Raw genomic sequence first — 22,409 nt, forward strand, 5'->3', positions numbered from 1 at the left:
TCTTCCCCCAGTTATTCCACCCTTTTCCAGGTTGATGCTGTTCCCTTCCAAGCTGTATGTACTTTCCATCTGACATCATCTTTTGCTGTGCCACTTGTTCTATGCTCTCATTTGTTTGAACTCTCTTTTTCTCTCTGCCTACACACTCCATCTCCTCATCTCACCCCAGAGTGTATCTTCCCTCTGTGTGCATACACACCCTGCCCATTTTCTCATTCTTTGTTCTCTCTTTCTTCTTGAGCTCTCTGCACATGCTTTGTCTCATCTTGCTTTATCCTTCTTTTGAGCTCTGTATACTTTATCTCTCTCAGCACTTCCTGTCCTCACTCTATATGATCTAATTCACTGTACTCACCCACTCACCTCTGTTTCACCCAGTCTACTCTATCTCATTGTGCCTATTCTGGTCCTGTGCTGTGCTGACTGTGCATGCTGTATCTGACTCTGTACATAGTCTATCCTGCTTTCTTTTTACATTTGGTCAATTGGCTGATAAGTGGCAGATAAGAGATTAATTTGGAAAGTGCTAGGTATTGCATTTTGTAAAACAACAAGAGCAGGACTAATACAATTAAAAGTAGGGCCTTGAGTAGTGTTTTAGAACAGAGAGACCTCTGAGTTCAAGTGCATAGTTCTTTGAAGTTTGCATCACATGTAGATAGGATAATTAAGACGACACTTAGCATCCTTACCTTCATTGCTCTGACCTTTGATTTATGTTGAAATTATACAGGACATTAGTGGGCCACCTTCTGGAGTACCGTGTCCAGTTTTGATCACCTGTTATAGGAAAGATATTATTACACTGAAGAGGATTCAGAAGAGATTTACCAGTATGTTACCAGAGGGCTTGCATTATAGGAGAGGCTAGATAGGCTGGGACTTCTTTCACTGGAGTGTCGGAAGTTGAGGGGTGACCTTATAGAGGATTATAAAATCATGAGGGTTTTAGATAAGATGTCTAGCAAGTGTCTTTTCCTTAAGGTGGGGAATTCAATACACGAAGGCATATCTTTAAGGTAAGAAGAGAAAGATTAAGAAAAGACATGAGGGGCATTTTTTTTTTAACCCAAGAGAATGATTCATGTGTGGAATTAACTTCTAGAGGAAGTGGTGGATGCAGGTATGGTTACAACGTTAAAAAGATACTTAGATAAATACATGAATAAGAAATGTTTGAGGAATATGGGCCAAATGCAGGAAGGTGGGACTTGTTTAGTTTGGGATTATGATTGGCATGGACTGGTTGGACTGGATGGTCTGTTTCTGTGATGTACATCTCTTATGACTCTTTAGGCTCGAACTTATCTGTTGCTCATTTTGTGTTCACTTTCTTGCATATTGTCTCCAGGTCCCATTCTGTCAGTCTTCAGCTGTGCTTTCCCACTTGCTGTTTTATCACGCACTCTATGTGTGACACGGAAGTGGACTATGTCGATGAATAGTTTCATCCGACCAGACCACGATCCGTTTAACATGAACTAATCTCATCATGACAGAAAAGCTTTCACTTTTGAGTTGTAAACATTTGGTTGTTAAGGAAAGTTTCTCCAAAAAAAAGGATGCATTTTCAATATTGTCTTTCAGATTCAAAATGGCAACAGATCAGCCAGTCAGCAGCAGACCGGCAGCAGAAGTTGGAGGAGTCATCCAGTTTCCTTACTCAGTTTGAGATGGCAGAGGTGCAGCTCCGCCAGTGGCTTATTGAGAAGGAACTAATGATGAATGTGCTTGGACCACTTTCCATTGATCCACATATGTTGAATAATCAGAAACAACAAGTCCAGGTAAGGAGAAAGTAATTTTGAGTGAACATTTCGACTGAAACCAATAGTGTTGAGGAGTTTTTAGTTTTTTGTGGTGGAGTGCAGGTATCTGGAATGAACTGCCAGGGAGCAGTTCAAAAGAGAATTGGACAAGGTGGAGATGAGGAAAATTCTCCAGACTCCAGGGAAAGACCAGAGCAGTGGAATTTTTAGATAGTTTTTCAAAAAGGTTAGCACAGGCATGATGGACCAAGCAATGACATTTTGAGCTGATGGTCATTTAAAAGGTTATTTTTTAAACCTAATCCAAGTATCAGATGTGCAATTGAAAGCACATGAAATTAGCTTTTTATATTCAAAAGTGATGGCAAATGTCATATATCACCAGCAAACATCTCATTTCAGAACTCATGATGGAAGGAATATCATTGATGAACCCATGGGAGTAGTTGTGGTGAACAACCATAGATCTGGGAGACAGGGATTGCAGAGATAGGGCAAGATGGACAGGCATGGAAGGAAGTTTATGGAATGCAACCAGAATATTAGCACGGCTTAACTGGAAAAGTACAACAATAATTGTGCCCCACTGATTCACAGCTGTTACAAAATGTATAAAGTCCCATTAGGCTACCAAGATCAACATTTCATCTGACTGCTACTCAGGACAAAAGCAATTCATACCAGGTTTTTACATGAACAGAAAATAAATGTTTATTGTAAGGGCACTTAATTTTAACAAACTGCAGAGAAAAGAAAAGGAAGTTTCCTAAGTTACTGCTATGTGACTTAAAGCCAACCTCCTTAGAAGCCCCAAAATATCCATAAACTTGGTCACAATTAAGACAGATAAAAGACAGATGGTTCGATACATATTAAGGAATGAAAAGAAAATATGCAAGGAATAAAATTCCTAAGATCAAAAGCCCAGACTCAGGTGTGGGATAAATTTCAGTTCCTTTAGACTTTAGCAATGATGACATGATGTCTATAAAGTGACGGTTGTTCCTCACTTCATTAGTTGATCCAATGGATGTAGATCTTTTCTTGTTAGAATTCCTTTCATTTTAACATTCTTAGTTTTTCCTAACATGGAGAGAGAGGGAGGAAGGTGCCTTTGGCTGAAGACTGGATGTCTTCGATTGCCCTTGCACATACAATTCAGTAACAAACTGCAACTCAACAAATCAGAGACCTGTCGTCAGGCAGAATTTCCTGAACACACAGATGCTAGGCATCTGCGTCAAATATCTCCTTCATTGCTTTGAAAGAAACAGTCTTCCGCACAGCTAAAAAAAAATGCTCACCACTTGAATTTTCCAAATTGCAAAGCTTTTCTGGCATTTCAGTGATATAGTAGCCTAAGTTCCAAATCTGTTTATAATCTTGAAAAGAACAAAGATGTAACCTCTCACCTGGATTGTTATTGAACATAATTTAACAACAAACCATATGCCTTGTCAAAAAGGTTGGTTGCAGAGGATACCTTCAGGAGATAAGAAAGAGACGGAGAAGCAGTGTAATAAAAGCAGCAAATTTCAAAGTTCTGTAGTTCAGCTGAATGCCTGTTTCTATACAAAACATCAATATAAAAATAAATGTCAATCTTTGTGTTTTTATTTCATTGTGATGAGTGGGTGCAGAATGAATTCCACCTGACCGAGATTTTCTGTGAACCATTTTTGAATTTTAGAAGCGCTTGAATCTTGCAGGTGCACAATATGAATTCAGTAACACCACATATGTTACAAGTAACAAACATAACCTGTGGTAAGTTTGGGCCCAGGTAATACTATAACAAGAAAAGTATTTGATATTCACTGATGCAGTTCTGCATTGTTCAGAACTTGTAGATTACTTCCTTAAAGTTGGTTTCCCTGCTTCACTGTATTGATTTTTCTCTGTCATTCATAGATATTGCTCAAGGAGTTTGAGACACGAAAGCCACAGCACGAACAGTTGAAAACGGCAGCCGATGGCATTTTGCGTCAATCAGATGACCCTGCAGTGGCTAGTGGAGTTGTAAGCAATCAGCTGGCTACCGTCACACAGAAATGGGACAACCTGACAGGGCAGCTGGTTGACCGGTCCAACCTCATCGATCAGGCCATCGACAAAAGCAGCAGGTACCAGAGTTTGGTGCGGGACCTCTCAGCCAGGCTGAACATCTTAGAAACTAAGCTGGCTGATCAACCGGCCATTGGGTCCCAACCCGAAGCCGTGAAATCCCAGCTGGAAGCAGCCAGTGAAATCCGGTCGGAGTTGGAGCAGGAGGAAAAGTCAGTGCAGGAGGCCCAGAGGATCTGTGAGGAGATCTCAGCCCTCGTTGGTGAACAGTACCTGAAGGCCGAGCTGAGCAGACAGTTGGACAATGTTTTGAAACCCTACCGAGATCTAGAAGAAAGAGCAGGTGAGTGGGGGTGTCTGAGAATTCATGAAACAAGGAATGCTTGTTACTGGAAAACATTCAAGCTCACTTTGTCAATGGTTCTACAAGTTACAAATAATACAAATCTGAAATTTCAACGGAGTACTGCAAGGATAGAGCATTTGAGTAAAAGCAAGTTAACAATTTAATCTGAATTACAGTGATGCAAGAACATGCCTGGCGTATTTATCTATTTATATCATTCTTGGTCAACCCTTTCACTCAAGCATCTTCTGTTTTATGTTGATTTGTTTCAATTTCCTTTATACTTCATAAGTTAATGTAGAATAGAGCCATAATTTGTCTCTATATTTTATGTAATTGCCAATTTGAATTTTACTGTGTTGCAAGTTCACTCGTGTGGACCCAAAAATCATATACGGTGGCTTCTTTGCACAGAGACCAGAAGAAAAGCTTATAGGTTTAATGTCCAGTTGACCTGTATAAATTTTAAAATAGGAGAATTAATGATTTATAATGCATTTGGAAAGAAAAAAAATCAGGAGAGACAATATAACTTTAAAAGTACAATTTCAAAAGAGAAGTATAAATGGAGTCCTGGATGTGCATAAATCTTTAGAGTAGAGTAGCTTTCATTTGTCATTTCTTTCATGTACAACTACACAGTAAAAATAGGTCAGAGTTCCTCCAGTACCAAGGGTGCTACATGGACATCACAAACTATGCAATTATACAAGGCATAAAGTGCATAAGAAATGCAAAACATGCTAGTTACAGTGTAACAGAGGAGTGATGAATAATAAACGTTTTTCTAGCAGCAATACGAAAGAATTTCAAATGGGAAAGAATCTGATTATAATGTGTTAAGGAGCCTGATGGCTTGGGGGAAGAAACTGTTGCAGAGTCTTGATTTGGAGATGCCGGTATTGGACTGGGGTGTACAAAGTTAAAAATCACACAACACCAGGTTATAGTCCAACAGGTTGAATTGGAAGCACACTAGCTTTCGGAGCGACGCTCCTTCATCGGGTGATGTCGCTCCGAAAGCTAGTGTGCTTCCAATTCAACCTGTTGGACTATAACCTGGTGTTGTGTGATTTTTAACGTTGCAGAGTCTGACTGTGAGAAACAGTAAGCTCTGGTATCTTCTGCCAGGTGGCAGGAGGGAGAAGAGTTTGAGTGAGGGGTATGTGGGGTCTTCCACAATGCTTTTAGCCTTTCGGATGCAACGTGTGGAGTAAATGTGTGTATTGGAGAGAGGAGAGACCCCGATGATCGTCTCAGCTGTCCTCACTAGCCATTGTAGGGTCTTACAATCCAAGGTGGTGCAGTTCCTGATCCAGACAGTGATGCAGCAGCTCAATGAACCTTCTGTAGAATATGGTGAGGATTGGAGGTGGGCTTTCCTCAACCTGCTCAGAAAGTAGTTATTTGTGTATTTGTGTGAAGGTGTTATTTGTGGATAGCAAGTTTTTGCCACCATTTCTGTCAAGATCCAAGCATCTGCCTGATCCAAATTGATAGAGAAACAACCACAAGTGAGTCTTAACAAGAAGGTCCTCTAGTTTTAAACTTTTTTAAAAATTCAGTCAGGAATATGTGGGCAGTGGTGGCTGGGCCACTATTTATTGCCCTTTTCTATTTACTTGCCAATGCAAAGGTGGTGATGAGCTGCTTTTTTGAACGACTGCAGTCCATGTATTGTAGATTGGCATGTAAGTTCTTTTAGGGAGGGATTTCCAGGATTTTGACTCAGCAACACTGAAGAAACGGTGATATATTTCCAAGTCAGGATAGTGAGCGGCTTGGAAGGGAACTTGATAGTGGTGATGCTCCTGTGTATCTGTTGCCCTTGTCTTTCTAGACTGTGGTGGTTGTGGGTTTGGAAGGTGCTGGCTGGGATCCAAACTGGGCATCAGTGAGTAGATTATTCCATGATGTAGTTTATTACATTATAATTTTATGATCCAAGCTAACAATAATAAAGGAAAAGTCAGATATTGCATGGAAACTTGTTTTTGAAGTTTGGTTATCTCTGTGTAGTACAACTTAGAATTATCTTAACGCAAACAGGAAAAGTAAAGAGAAAACCCTTTGCCTTGCAATATTCTTGAAAGACAATCAACCCCAGTGAAAGATCACTCCTATCTTAACTGCTTAACTTCTTACTTCATAGATGAGATTGTTACCATTTCCTTTTGGCAATGTTCTATCCATTTAGCTGATGTGTTTCTCTCTGTTAGTGTCTCCCTCAGAGATACACAGAAATCGGCTACTTCACTGACAATTCCTAATTGAATTTGAAGAAAAACCCTGTTTAATTAAACTGCTGAATAGTTATAGGGCTTCTTTCTAGCTCTGAAAATCTTGATTGCCGCAAACTAAACTGCCAGTCTGTGGTATGAATTTGCTGTTCTCAAGTGAATCCTGATTATGGTCCCAGTCTGTCTTTCTGTATGTCATGAAAAGTCCAACATTGTACACATTTCACAGTTTAACTCCCCAGGTAGTTTATTCAGTAATTTAGCTTAAATCACATGCTTTCTTGGAAATTAGGTTTGAACTTATTAAAAATTTCTTTCTCATCTTTTTAAAAGAAACAAGTCACCTTTGCAGGACTGAAGGCTGAAATCAATTTCTTATGCTTACTTTAAATTCAGAATTCCCAAATATTATGATATATTATAAACTTTTAACACAATTAGGTTCAAGTTATACTAGCTTGGTACACACTGTGCCTAGGATTCAGGAGACCTTTGGATACAGGTCTGCGCTCCAGAATGTCCAAGGATGTTCTGCCTTATCTCCTTCCAAACTTATCTGACATCATCAGGCTGATTGAAGCTTAATACAGTCTCCAATATTAACTTTTTCAGAACCATTAACTTTTACAACACTGCTTAAAGCAACATTTGGAATTTGGCTTTATAAACAGGGGAGTACAACATGAAAGCAAAGATGTTATGCTTTACGAAGCATGAATTAGGCCTCAGCTGAAGTATCATGTTCAATTCTGCATAGCACCCTATTGGAAGGATGTTAAGGCCTTGTAAATCTCTTCTGCCCTGTTTGCTAAAAAGGTACTGGGTGAGGGATTTCAGTTTTCTGGAGAGGCGAGAGAAGTTGGGAATGTTGTCTGTGGAGCAGAGGAAGAATGCTCAAAATTATAATAACATAAATAGGAAGAAATTGGCAAGAGAGTTGGTAACCAGAGTTATTTAACATTATTGGAAAGAACTAATTAGATCGACAGGTGGCAGTTGATTTATTTTAATACAGTGAGTTAATCTGGGGTGCACTGTGCAAAAGACTAGTGGAAACAAATTCAGTGCTAACTTTCCAAATGGAATTGAATTACGATTCAAAAGAAACTTAAATAGCAGGGCCATGTAGGAAAACAGGAGTGTAACTAGTTTGGTAGCTCTTTCAAAGAATTGGCACAGGTCTGATGGGCCAAAGGCCTCCTCCTGCACAGTCCTATTCTATTTGGTCCGCAGAATCAATTCATGTCCTAAAGTAATGCTTTTTCTTTCTTGTTTTGGTAAAGGAAATCAAGTCCGTCAGCTACAGTCAGCACTTGCTAATTCCGAGCAATTTCAACAAATGTTCGATGATTTTAAGGCCTGGATGGATGGAAAGTGCAGTGAGCAAGACCAAAGGCCTCCCGTATCTGCCAAGCTGGAGCGCCTGCATTTGCTGATTGATGAGCAGGCAGAGTTTCAGAAATCCTTGTCTCAGAAAGCTGGGTCCTACGAGATGATCCTAGTGGAAGGTGAGGCTCTCCTGCAGAATATGCAGCCCAGTGCCGAGAAAACAGCCTTACAGGGCCGCCTGGGAACACTCCGGGCTGACTGGGAAGAACTAGCTAAGCAGGTAGAAGCCAGACAAGAGAAACTGAGGGACTGTTCCCAGAAAGCCGAAAAGTATAGGGAATGTGTTGAACACCTGCTACCGTGGATACAAGAGTTCGAAGAAAAGGCTTCTCAGGTACAAGTCTGCAGCAATGCTGCAGAAATTGAATCTTCATTGGCAAACATTAAAGGTTTACAGAATGATGTGGATAAACATCGAAGGGCAATAGATTCTCTAAATAATGCTGCCGACAGCTTGGTTGAAGCTAGTGAGGCTGATCAGCAAGATATCCAAAGTGAGAAGGCTTCAGTCAACCAAAAGGTTGATCTGATTAATAAACAGCTCCACCTGAAAGTCAGTTCTCTGGATGAGATGGCAAAATGTATGAAGGAGTTTCAGAATTCTCTCAAAGATGCGAAGAAGCAAATTGATGGAGCCAAGCAGCAACTTGAACTCCATGATGCCCTTGGACCCCAGGCGTATACTAATAAATATCTGACCAACATCAATGCCCAGCAGAAGGGTCTTCAGGCTTTGACATCGCAAGTGGAGAATGTCAAATGCCTTGCTCAGAGATTGGCTGCTGCTACCTCGGATAGTGCTGGGACATCTTTGATCCTGCAGCAAGCCAATTCTTTACAGGACGATTATGCATCAGTGAGCCAGAAAGTACATGAGAGATGCTCCTTCTTGGAGACCAAGCTCCAAGGCATTGGGCAGTTTCAGAACACTATCCGGGAGATGTTTTCCTTATTTGCCGACCTTGATGATGAATTGGACAGCATGGCTCCTGTGGGAAGGGATCTGATCTGTCTGCAAGCTCAGAAGACTGGCACCCAGGGTTTCATCATCAAACTGCAGGAGCTAACAACGAGCATTGAAGGTGCGAAGAAAGAGGGCAAGCAGATGCTGGAGTCAGCAAGTTCTCCAGATTTACTGGGCTTAAAGAGGGATTTAGACGCTTTAAGTAAACAGTGCAATAAACTGCTGGACAGGGCAATGATCAGAAAAGAGCAAGTGGAAACCAATCTTGCTCGGGTTGAGGAATTCAACAGTAAATGCGAGACGTTTAGCAAGTTGATGACAGTCGCTGAGGAGCATGAAGAGAGTCAGGGCAGTGTTGGAACAGAAACAGATGTCATCAACCAACAACTGGAATCATTCAAGGTATGTGTACTCTCTCAGTCTATACATTGGTTTCTTAGCCAGTTAGTTGTCCAATTTATTGTAGGTTCATTTGGTATCATGGTGTCCTGGGATCCTTAATCTCAGTGCAGTGTTGTACAAATTCAATTTCTTGTTGATGCAATGTCTCCAAGTTGAGTCAGATGGCTGTTATGGCTACTGGGAACTCCACACCATTACTGAGTGGATATGGTAGTTTTTGAAATAAAAATCTCTTTTCCTGTTGAATCTGAGGTAGGAATATCATCATATTAATGAATACACTATCAGGTGAATAACCTGTGTGCTTGTGAGAGATAGTACCAGTAAAATCTCTTCCAAATTCAGTCAAAGGTGAATCTGCCTCATTTGTATTTGTTTCCAAAACCAAAATTTCTATGTCCTGATCACAGTAAGTGGCATGGGTCAGCTTCTTGAGGAACTTGCATTGAGTCATTTAGGTTTTGCTCAGCTGATCTCACCCAACAACATTCCCTCACCCCCTCATCCTGCTTCTTTTCTCCAATTTTATATGCTTTATTTTCATATTCAGGTCAGGACATAAGAGGGTGAGAATTAGAAATGTATGTTCCTTGATGTCTTCTGGCTATTCCAGCTCACTTAGTTTTGTTTGTGTGTGAGCTTAAAGTGCCTGTGGGACCATTCCTCCATAAAGGAAGCTATCCTTGTATTCGGAAATGTACTCAGTCTCTGGTGAATAGTGGGATTCGGGGACTAAAATATTAGCAGGATTAAAATTTACTTAATTGACAGAAAACAGGCGAGTAGAACAAAAGAATATTTTCAGATTAGTGTGCAATTTTTAGGGGGGGGGGTTACAGTTGTGGTCAGCATTTAGACCTCCACTCTTTATAATTTGGTTGAGGGAATTGAATGTAACATATTCAGGTTTGCTAATGATGCAAAGTTAGGTGGAAAAGTAACTGAAGAAAAATTCACAGAGATGGTGTAGGTTGGGTGAGTGGGAACAAACTTAGCAGATGCAGTAATAACATGGAAAAGTGTGAAATTATCCTCTTAGCATGACTTTTTTAAAAAAAACATATTATTGAATAGTGAGAAACTGGGAAATGTTTACATTCAGAGGGAGCTGGGTATCCTGGTGTAAGAATCACAGCAAGTAATATTCAGGTAAATAAACAAGTACGAAAGTATATATTATGTGCACGTCTGTTAGATAGGGATTGGAGTAGATGAAAGATAGCTTACTGCAATTAAATAAGACATTGATGAGACCGCACATGGAGTGATGTGTGCAATTTTAATTTCCTTATCCAAGGAAGGATATAGCTCATTTAAAGGGAAAATAACAAGGGTTTATGAGATTGGTTCCCAGGATCGTAGATTGACCTCAGTGGATATACTAAGTAAACTAGGCCAATAACTCCTGGAGTTCCAAAGAATGAGAGGTGATTTCACTTAAACACAAAATATTTCAGATGTTTGACAGGATAGATGCTGATAAAATATTTCTGTTGGCTAGGGAATCTAATTTGTAGTTTTCGAATTAAGGATCAGATATTTGAAACTGAAGCGAGGAGAAACTTTTTGTTGCTAGATATTTTTGCGAGGTTGGTAATGCAGAGTCCCTGGCTAATCTTCTATGACAGGAGTTTGAAACCACCATGGCAGATGCTAAAATTTGAATTTAACAAATAATCTGGAATAAAAAGCTTGCCTCATGGTGATCATGTAACCATGTCAATTGTTGTAAAAACCCATCTGATTTACTAATGTCCTTTAGGAAAGGGAATTTGCAATCATTATCAGATTTGGCCTAAGTGTGATTCCAGATCAGTAGCGATGTGGCTAACTGCTAATTTGGGTGATCAATAAATGCTAGCCTAGCCGATGATGCCCACATCCCAAGAAAAAGGTTTGAGTACTATGGCAATAAAGAGGTGTGGGATTACTGCAGAAAGACAGAGTTGAGGCACCAGATTAACCATGATCTTGTTGAATGGTGAAGCAGTATTGAAGGGCTGAATGGTTCCCTCTGACATTTGTTTGTTATAATCTCATGGTTGAAATGTGAGAAGCACTAAACTTCTAATCTGTGTAGTTTAGTTTACACACCAGGATGTTCTTGCTCACTAACACATCAAAAGTGTTATTCTGCAAATTCGTTTGCTTCCGTTTCAGTTTGTTTGTACATCATAAAGTGAGATAGCATGGAAACAGACATTCCAATCTGACCCAATTCCACTTGCCAGCACTTGGCCCATATCCCTCCAAACACTTCCTATTCATACACCTATCCAGGTGCCTTTTAAATATTATAATATTATAATTGTCCCAGCCTCGACCACTTCCTCTGGCAGTTCATTCCATATAAGCACCACCCTCTGCATGAAAAAGGTACCCCTCAGGTCCTATTTAAATTTTTCCCCGCAACTCCACTTTCAAGAAACTGCACCTGCACCCCTCGATCTCTCTATAAGGTCACCCCTCAACCTCCATTCTTTTCAAAACATCACGGTTTCCCCAAGTTCTCTAGCTTCCATGTCTTTCTTCACCATAAGTACTGATGCAAAATATTTTTTAGTAACGCAGTCACTTTCTGTGATTCCACACATAAATGGCCACATGAATCGTTAATGGCCCTATTCTCTCCCTAGTTACTCTTTTGCCCTTAATATATGTATATATAAAATCTCTTTGGATTCTCCTTAACGTTATTCACCAAAGATATCTCCTGTCCCCTTTTTCCCCTCCTGATTTCCCTCTTAAGTGTACTCCTACTGCCCTTCTCCGCTTCCAGGGATTCACTGAATCCCAGCTGTCTCTACTTGACATATGCTTCCTTCTTTTTCTTGACCAGCACCTCAACTTCTGTAGTCATCCAGCATTCCCTGCACCTACCAGCCTTGCCCTTCACACTAACAGGAACATACTGTGTCAGAACTCTTGTTACCTTATGTTTGAAGGCCTTCCACTTCCCAACCATCCCTTTACCCGTGAATACGCTCTCCCGATCAACTTTTGAATGTTCCTGCCTAATACTGTCAAAATTAGCCTTACTCCAATTTAGAACCTTAACATTTTGAGCAATGCTCTCCTTTTCCATAACTATTTTGAAATTAATAGAATTATGATCACTTGCCTCAAAGTGCTCCCCCAGGGACACCTCAGTCACTTGTCCTGCTTTATTTCACTACAAAAAGTCAACTATTGCTCCTTTTATAATAGGTACATCCATATATTGAATAAGCGAGAGTTCTTGTACACACTTAACAATTTTTTCCCCATACAAGCCCTGGACTCTATACAATCCTAGTCTACATTTGGAAAGTTAAGATCCCCTACCATTACAACCCTATTTTTCTTAAAGATATCTGAGAGTTCCATATATATTTGTTTCTCAATTGCCCACTGATTATTAGGGGCCTATATTTATTAATTTTCTGCATATGTGACTGCACCTAGTAAAATTAAAGAACTCCAGTCATATACTTCTACCTCAGTGACTTTTTCACTAAGACTTTCTGACCAGCAATGAACTCATAATGAAATAACATTTCATGCCTCATGACTCATCTTCACTTTATCTTGCTTTTCTTTTACCTTGCCATTGACATCCGGCTTAAGTCAACAAAACCTTGTCCTAGAAACCTGTTCAAACACTTTACAACAGGTTGTGCACTACACAAGTTGACTGAGAGATTATTCTGTAACAGAACAAAACAATTATCGAGCCTTTGTCAAAAAGAAACATAGATATTACTGCCCAGTTTCTTTCCCTTCCACTTCAAACAAAAAAATTCAATAACTACTCATGGTTTTCTTATGTTTGACCATGGACGTTTGCTGTTATCACAGAATGAATTGGTTGAGCAAAGTGAGAAAGCATCTTTTGTTCCTATTTTTATACTCCATTTCCCTTTGAAATGAAGACCAATATTCCATTTACCTTCCATATGACCTGCTGAATTTGTGATTCAAGGCAGTATGTGACTGTGTATGGTATTAAGGAGTGCTATCAAAACTGAAATCAATAGGAATCAGGGGGAGAACTCTCTGCTGGCTGGTGTCATACCTTGCACAATGGTGGATAGCTGTAGTGGTTGCAGGTCAATCATTTCTGCTGCAGGACATCTCTGCGGAGTTCCTCAGGGTGGTGTCCTAGGCCCAATCGCCTTCTACTGCTTCATCAATCACCTTCATAGAGTCATACAGCACAGAAACAAACCCTTCAGTCCAACCTTTCCATGCTGACCGTCATCCCAAACTAACTTGTCCCACCTGCCTGCATTTGGCCTGTACCCCTCCAAACATTTCTTACTCGTACTTATCCAGTCTTACAGCTGTACCCTCATCCACCACTTATTCTGGAAGTTCATTCCACACATGAACATTCCCTGTGTAAATAAAATTGCCCATCATGTCTTTTTTAAATCTTTCTCTCTCACCTTAAAAATATGTCCCCTAGTCTTGAAATCCCCCACCCTAGGGAAAAGACACCTGCCATTCACCTTATCTATACCACTACTGAAATTATAAGGTCACCCCTCAATCTCCTACGCTGCAGTGAAAAAAGTCCTGTCCTATCCAGCGTTTGCCAGTAACTCAAACGCCCCCATTCCCAGCAACATGCTGTTAATCTCTTCTGAACCCTCTCCAGCTTAATAATATGATTCCTATGTTCACCATTTTTGATACCTCAGATACCAAAGCAATCCACCTCCATATGCATCAAATGTCCCTCGAATTGTTGCTTTGTTCACAAGGGAGGATGCAGGAAAGACTGCTCCCATCAAAAGTCATGACAGGGGAATTTCTCTGTATCTCCAGAATCTGTAGGAGGATCTGAAAACCCTGAAATGCTTTCAAAATAAATGGCAATATTGCAAAAGTAATATCAATCAATTGACCAAATAGAATTCCTAGATTACTTTGCAAGTTTGAAGCTAAAAGCTCAATGTTTCTTAGGATCAGATTTACACTCTAGATGACTTTTATTTTGGGGGGAAGGTGAATTTCACTTTGTGTCTTATAAATGATGAGTTTTTAATGAGTTGGACGAGGGATAAATATTAGTCAGGATACTATGGAAGCCTCTCTACCTCAGATTTCTGTGGGATCTTTGGATGACAAGGGCTCACCAGAAAGGCTAGATGGGATAACATCAGCAAGTGAAAATCAGCAATGGGTGTCAGTCTGGAGTTTTGTGCTTAAGATGTTGGAGTGGGAATGGAGCAGAATCTACAACCTGCTGAGTCAAAGGTGAACCCCTGATCCATTGTGATACAGTAGATCCCTGTAGTCAGCTCCTAAGCAGGGAAATACTGAATGAGTACTGATTGTTGGAGATCCTGTTCAGCTGTTCACTTTCTCAAACAAATCAAAACAGATGAGCTTCCTGTGTGTAAATTGGCTGTTAGATTTGCTTACTTGACTTTGTTTCAGTAATGCTCCTATGAAAGTTCCTTTGGATGTTTTACCACATCAATGGTGCAAGATGAAATTTAAGTGGTTTCCTGTTGGGCAGGTGGTTAGATTTTTGAAGTTAGTAATAGCACTACAGTGTTCGGAAAACAGCTGGTGTGACTATTTTTCATAAATGGATGACTGGGCTTGGTTTCTTTCTCTCCACTGTTGCCATGGGCCCCTCCAATGCATGAGTAATTTTCCAATATTCCATAGTCCAGCATTTATACTGGGTGAACAACAATCTCCTCCACCTATCCATTATCTTCTTAGCCATTGTCTTCTAGCACAAGGCTATTCCTTTACCATTGACTACATCCCTCTCCCTGTCAGAGGCGGAACCATACTGTTCATAACCTCAGTATTATATTTAACTTTACAAAATGAACTTCCAACCACACACGTGCCATTACTAAGAGCAACTATTTCCACAACAGTAACATTGTCCAACACTGCCCTCACTTCAGTTCTGCTGAAACTCCATCCATGCCTCTGTTACCTCAAGACTTGCCTATTCAACTCACTCGAGGTTGACCTTCCAATTTTACCTTCCATAACCTTAAGTTCATCTAAAACTCTGCTTGGATTCTTATTCACATGAAGTTACTTTTGCCATTATCCATCTACCCATTGTTTAAGCAGGAGTTATTTAAAATGCTCAGTCTTGGTTTTAAATCTGCATGACCAGGCCTCACGCTATCTTTTTCACTCCCACAAATCTCCGAGACCTCTGTGCTTTTCCAGTTCTGTCCACAAGTGATTTCCAAAATTTTAGTTGTTCCTGCATTGGCATCAATGTCTTCAAGTGCCTTGGGTATACGCTCGGGAATTTCCTCTGTATACTTATTTGCTTCTCTAACCCTTTTCCTTCTTTAAGATGCTTTTTAATATCTATCTCTTTGGCCATACTTGTCATCTATTCTAGAATCACATTATGTGACTTGCTGTTAAATTTAATTTGACATTTCTGTCTTGTTCTGGATTAGTGGTGCTGGAAAAGCACAGCAGTTCAGGCAGCATCCAAGGAGCAGGAAAATCGACGTTTTGGGCAAAAGCCCTTCATCAGGAATACAGACAGAGTGCCTGAAGGGTGAAGAGATCAATGAGAGGAGGGTGGGGGTGGGGAGAAAGTAGCATCAAGTACAATAAGTGAGTGGGGGTGGGGATGAAGCTGATAGGTCAGGGAGGAGGGTGGGGGAAGGTAGCAAAGAGTACAATGGGTGGATGGGGGTGGGATGAAGGTGATATGTCAGAGAGGAGGGTGGAGTGGATAGGTGGAAAAGAAGATAGGCAGGTCGGACATGTCATGGGGACAGTGCTGAGCTGAAAGTTTGGAACTGGGGTGAGGTCTGGGAAGGGGAAATGAGGAAACTGTTGAAGTCCACATTGATGCCCTGAGGTTGAAGTGTTCCGAGGCGGAAGATGAGGCGTTCTTCCTCCAGGCGTCGGTAGTGAGGGAGTGGCGATGAAGGAAGCCCAGGACCTCCATGTCCTCGGCAGAGTGGGAGGGAAAGTTGAAACGTTAGGCCACAAGGCGGTGTGGTTGATTGGTGTGGGTGTCCCAGAGATGTTCCATTAAGCGCTCTGCTAGGAGGCGTCCAGTCTCCCCAATGTGGAGGAGACCACTTCGGGAGCAACAGATACAATAAATGATATTGGTGGATGTGCAGATAAAACTTTGATGGATGTGGAAGGTTCCTTTAGGGCCTTGGATGGAGGTGAGGGCGCAGGTTTTGCAATTCCTGCGGTGGCAGGGGAAGGTGCCAGGATGGGAGGGTGGGTTGTTGGGAAGCGTGCTCCTGACCAAGTAGTCATGGAGGGAATGGTCTTTGTGGAAGTTGGAAAGGGATGGGGAGAGAAATATATCCCTGGTGGTGGGGTCCGTTTGGAGGTGGAGGAAATGTCGTGGATGATTTGGTGTATGTGAAGGTTGGTAGGGTGAAAGGTGAGCACCAGGGGGTTCTGTTCTTGTTCCGATTGGAGGGATAGGGTCTGAGGGCGGAGGTTTGGGATGTGGATGAGATGCGTTGGAGGGCATTTTTAACCATGTGGGAAGGAAAATTGCGGTCTCTAAAGAAGGAGGCCATCTGGTGTGTTCTGTGGTGGAACTGGCCCTCCTGGGAGCAGTTACGGCAGAGGTGGAGGAATTGGGAATATGGGATGGCATTTTTGCAGGAGGTAGGGTGGGGAGAGGTGTAATCCAGGTAGTCGGTGGGTTTGTAAAAAATGTTGGTGTCAAGTTGATCGTCATTAATGGAAGGGGAGGGAGGTGTCGGAGATGATCCAGGTAAATTTAAGGTCAGGGTGGAATGTGTTGGTGAAGTTGATGAATTGCTCAACCTCCTCACAGGAGCACAAGGTGGCGCCAATGCAGTCATCAATATAGCGGAGGAAGAGGTGGGGAGTGGTGCCGGTGTAACTACGGAAGATGGACTGTTCTACATAGCCAACAAAGAGACAGGAATAGCTGGGGCCCATACAGGTGCCCATGGCTATCCCTTTGGTCTGGAGGAAGTGAGAGGATTCAAAGGAGAAATTGTTAAGGGTGAGGACCAGTTCGGCCAAACAAATGAGAGTGTCGGTGGGAGGGTACTGTTGGGGACACCGGGACAGGAAGAAACGGAGGGCTTGGAGGCCCTGGTCATGGTGGATGGAGGTGTAGAGAGACTAGATATCCATGGTGAAGATGAGGCGTTGGGGGCTGGGGAAACGGAAGTCTTGGAGGAAGTGAAGGGCATGGAGGAGGCGAACGTATGTGGGGAGTTCCTGGACAAGGGGGGGATAGGACAGTGTCAAGGTAGGTAGAGATGTGTTCAGTGGGGCAGGAGCATGCTGAGACAATGGGTCGGCCAGGGTGGTCAGGCTTGTGGATCTTGGGAAGGAGGTAGAATCGGGCATTGCGGTGTTCCCCGACTATGAGGTTGGAAGCTGTGGGTGGGAGACCTCCTGAGGTGATGAGGTTCTGTATGGTCTGGGAGCTGATGGTTTGGTGATGGGGGGTGGGGTCATAGTCAAGAGGGGGGTAGGAGGAAGTGTCCTCGAGTTGGCGTCTGGCTTCAGCGGTGTAGAGATCAGTACGCCAGACTACCACTGCACCCCCTTTATCTGCTGGCTTGATGGTGAGGTTGGGATTGGAGCAGAGGGATTGGAGGGCAGCGCGTTGTGAGGGTGAGAGGTTGGAGTGGGGGAGGGGGTAGACAGGTTGAGGCAGTTAATGTCCCGGTGGCAGTTGGAAATGAAGAGGTCAAGGATGGGTAATAGGCCAGCACGGGCTGTCCAGGTGAATGCAGTGTGTTGGAGGTGGGCGAAGGGGTCCTCGGAAGGTGGGCGGGAGTCTTGATTATGAAAGTAAGCTCGGAGATGGAGGCGACGGAAGAAGTGTTCGATGTCACGGTGTGTATTAAATTCATTGATGTGGGAGCAGAGGGGGATGAAGATGAGTCCTTTGCTGAGGACTGATCGTTCGTCCTCAGTGAGGGGGAGGTCTGGAGGGATGCAGGGCCGGGAGCTGGGATCTGGTGTGGGTGTGGAGCTGGGAGTGGGGGCGGAGCTTGCAACTGGAGTGGGTGTGGTGGTGGGGGGAATGGGGATAGAGTCATGAGCAGGGGTGGTGTTCCCCTCAGGGTTCTGGGGGGCAGGGATGGTGACAGTGGGATGCTAGTAATGGTTTACGATTAAAGGCTCTGGATAAATGGAAATTGTCAATTGCACAATCAGAAGCAATATAGCTATATGTATAAGCAGATATATGGGAATGCCACCACGTTCAAGCTCCCCTCCAAGCTACTCACTATCCTGACATGGAAATATATCGTTGTTCCTTCACCGTGGCTGGTTCAAAATCCTGAAATTCTCTCCCTTATGGCATTGTGGGTCAATGATAGCAGGTGCACTCTATTGGTTCAAAAAGGCAACTCACTACCACCTTCTCAAGGGCAACTAGGGACAGGCAATAAATGCTGGCCAGCCAGTGACACCCACATCCCACGAGATTAAACAAATTTTAAAAAAATCTTAGGATTGAAGTTTGAGGCTGGCAGTGTTTTCTTTAAGTGAAGAGGGAGGACAGATTGGAAACGAAGAGGAAGCAATTTTGTTTTCTTGAGCAGTTCATTTCTGGAACGAAAGCCAATCAACCTCTGCATATTGAATGTTTTTTTCTCATCACTTTCAGTGCTTACTGTCCTTTCTGGAGTTTAAAATACGAACATGCTTTAGTATTTAATCAGCCGCCGCAATCGTTTCTGGATATGATTTTGGTAGAGAATTTTTTAATAATCAAGAGGCACAGTACACACACATGTTGAGCAGAGAATAAAATGGTCACTGCCTTATGCATCACAAATTGTGCACACAGTATTATTGTAACACAAAATTCCTAAGAGAGATGAATTTGGCCACGTCCTGTTCTTGGATGTTTCTGAACATGATGACATTTGGAAGACCCAATTTGAAAGGACTTAGAGTCAGAGAGTCATAGAGATGTACAGCATGGAAACAGACCCTTCGGTCCAACTCGTCCAGCCGACCAGATATCCCACCCTATTCTAGTCCCACTTGCCAGCACCCAGCCCATATCCCTCCAAACCGTTCCTATCCATATACCCATCCAGATGACTTTTAAATGTTGCAATTGTACTAGCCTCCACCACTTCCTCTGGCAGCTCATTCCATACACGCACCAACTTCTGCATGAAAATGTTGCCCCTTAGATCTCTTTTATATCTTTCCCCTCTCACCCTAACCCTATGCCCTGAGGGTCCGAGCCTCAATCCTGATGAAGGGCTTTTGTCCGAAACGTCGATTTTCCTGCTTCTCGGATGCTGCCTGACCTGCTGTGCTTTTCCAACACCACTCTAATCTTGATTCTAATCTCCAGAATCGGCAGTACCCACTTCCGCCTAAACCTATGCCCTCTAGTTCTGGACTCCCCACCCCAGGGAAATGACTTTGTCTATTTATCCTATCCATGCCTGTCATGATTTTATAGATCTCTGTAAGGTCACCCCTCAGCCTCCGACACTCCAGGGAAAACAGCCCCAGCCTATTCAATCTTTCCCTATAGCTCAAATCCTCCAACACTGGCAACATCCTTGTAAATCTTTTCTGAACACTTTCAAGTTTCACAATATCCTTTTGATAGGAAGGAGACCAGAATTGCACGCAATATTTCAAAAGTGGCCTAACCAATGTCCTGTACAGATGCAACATGACCTCCCTACTCCTGTACTCAGTACTCAGACCAATAAAAGAAAGCATACCAAACACCTTCACTGTTCTATCTACCTGCGACTCTATTTTCAAGGAACTATGAACCTGCACTCCAAAGTCTTGGTAGAGTTGGAGAGATGGTAGAAAATCCTTGGGGGTATATTTTTAAAGTCAAAGCTAAACCAGGTTAGGAAATAATATGGCGGGAGCACGGAACCATCTCTTTCTCAAAGGAGCAGATTTCAGGTCAGTTAACAATTTAAAATCTGAAATTCTTAGATTCTTGCCAGTAGAGTTATTGAGCAGCCTGGAACCAAGGAGATTGTATGGAGAATCAACCACAATCCAATTAAACAGGGAATAGGCTTGAGGGGGTCCTCGTCAGTGCTTCGTCTTAAAATACAGAAATTTAATCACAGGAAAGAACTTAAGGTTCTCGTGTAGTTTTCTCCCCAATGTGTCTTAGGTGATAAAGGATCAATAAGTATTGATTTTTCAGCCATAATGCCAGTGGGGAGGTTTGTCTCTACTTGAAAGCTGTGTGTTTGGCATCAGAGAATGATATGTAAATAGTTCCTGCTGTGTCGTCTATGAATCAGTAGAGTTCACTCAATATGTCCTTTCCCAGCCATTCCCTTTTTGTATGTGTGTATGTATATTATATATAGGCCATTCAGATTCAAATTGAGTGCATGTTAAGAATGAGAGCCATCCTGAGAAACTAGCTGGGATTTTAACTCCTGTTCGCTAATCATTGGCCAACTTTGGAAAGCCTTCATATCTGGAAATCGGTTTAGATCAGGCTGTGATTCCAACACAGTGCAGTAGCCTGCCAAAATTCACTGGCTGTACATGTCGAGGGTAACTGCTTGGGCTCTCATACCTGTGGAGCTGCAGCACTGCAAGTCTCCACCATTTCAGGGAAACAGGAAATGTGTGTGTCAGAAAAATGTTTCAGTTGACCCTCGGCATGACATAACTCTTTCCCATATTAAATTTAGCCCATGCCACTGTGCAGATACATTGCACAGGAAGTTCTGACTCCCTAATAATATCAAGTAGACAATAGTTACCTAAAGAGAGCTTGCTACACAATGTGTACTGACAGTTTGCTTTCAGTAAACTGATTTGATCCCTGGCTGAAAATCAAATCTTACAAATAAAGAAGTTCCTGTCCAAGGCTTGGATGTTCTGGATTCTGAGGTCATGGGTCCGATGATATTTTTAGTCAGCAAACTCTTTCTCTCCAAGTTCCCCTCTCGACATATAGTGAAAGGATACCAGTGTTACTTGTTCAAAGTGCATTCATGTGTAGGAGGATTGGATCGACCTTGATTGCATCATGATGCTCTTATAGTTATAGCAGTGTTGCCACTGTTGTTAGTGTCATGTCATCCATTTCATGACTTTGTTCTTGTCATTCGAAAGTCAACACCTTTGGAGGATGAGGATATTTCATTGATTGCAAAGGTTTCCAGTGTCTGGTAGTAGTGTGCTGTGTGCCCCTCTCTCCCCACCCCCAACCAACACTGTTTCCTTCAGATTCACTTGCGGGAGCAGTGATTTAATGGGTGAGCTAACTGGAGCAATCCATTATTATGAATTAAACACGTTGAGGGATTCAGTATCACCTGTCAAATTGCTGTGTGTAGAAACGCTTAAACTAAAGACTGACTTACTTTCTTCATATGAAATGCTTAATTATTTTGGTAAAGGAAGGGTGCTGACCCATTCCTCCTCCCTCTAAGTATATCTGTTATTTTGATTTTGTTCTTTCTTCCTGTTTAATAATAGAAGGGAAGCCATTCGGCCCATCATGTTAGTGCTAGCAGTTTGAAAAGAATCTCCAATTAGTCTCATGTTCTCCTCTTCCCAAAACCCTGCATTTTTTTTTACCTGTTTAAATATTTATCCAATTTCCTTTTGAAAATTATTATTGCATTTTCCCTTTTAGGCAATGTATTCCAGATCATCATAACTGGCTATGTAAAAAGAAAGTTGGTCTCAGCTCCCCATTTTACATTTTACTCTTTGATGCTAATTGAGGGTGACTTACAGAGTAATCGATATAAAACTCTAGCCATCTGTGTGAAATAAAAGTTTCCATTTATGTATGACTCCTTGTAGCAAATTGTGTATACATGTGCTTTATTAGGTCCTTGAGTGGCTCTCTCATTATCTTACTTGATACCAGGTGATTGTATTTTTTCACCTTCTCTGATGCTCTGGTTGTTTTTGGTTCCTCCTGATTTTAAATCCTATTGTTGTGCTTTTGGTCCTGGTGCTTCTCTGCATTCTCAATCTCTTAAAATTCAAATGTTTGAATAAATAGAAAACCTACAGGGTAGCAGTGTTTGATTGGGGGTGGGGGTGTTGGTGGGGGAGGGGTGGAAAGTGGCTTGCCTTTAAAATAGGATATTTGTTGGAATGGAGCTAAGAAATAGAGTAACAGGATGGAGACTTTAAAAGGAATGAGGGAGATAGCCAAAAGTTGTTGCTTCCGCTAAGACCAGAGGCTAATGTTGTAATAATTTCCATATCCTGTTGCTTTCAATAGAAGTTTGAAGATGGATTTTTTT

The 22,409-nt window shown here is 42.0% G+C and overlaps 1 protein-coding gene across 15 annotated transcripts in view; it reads left to right on the plus strand.

Moving 5' to 3' along the window:
- Positions 1-22,409, plus strand: part of dst (dystonin) — a 622,282-nt gene that overhangs the window by 446,116 nt on the left and 153,757 nt on the right. For all 15 annotated transcript variants that reach the window (XM_072558451.1, XM_072558477.1, XM_072558489.1 and 12 more), the window contains 3 exons: positions 1,588-1,787; positions 3,681-4,176; positions 7,703-9,174. In XM_072558451.1, coding sequence (XP_072414552.1) covers positions 1,588-1,787; positions 3,681-4,176; positions 7,703-9,174 — 2,168 coding nt within the window. The remainder of the gene's footprint in view (positions 1-1,587; positions 1,788-3,680; positions 4,177-7,702; positions 9,175-22,409) is intronic.

The sequence above is a fragment of the Chiloscyllium punctatum genome, chromosome 3 (genome assembly GCF_047496795.1).
Source record: "Chiloscyllium punctatum isolate Juve2018m chromosome 3, sChiPun1.3, whole genome shotgun sequence".
In the NCBI taxonomy this organism is placed as follows: domain Eukaryota; kingdom Metazoa; phylum Chordata; class Chondrichthyes; order Orectolobiformes; family Hemiscylliidae; genus Chiloscyllium; species Chiloscyllium punctatum.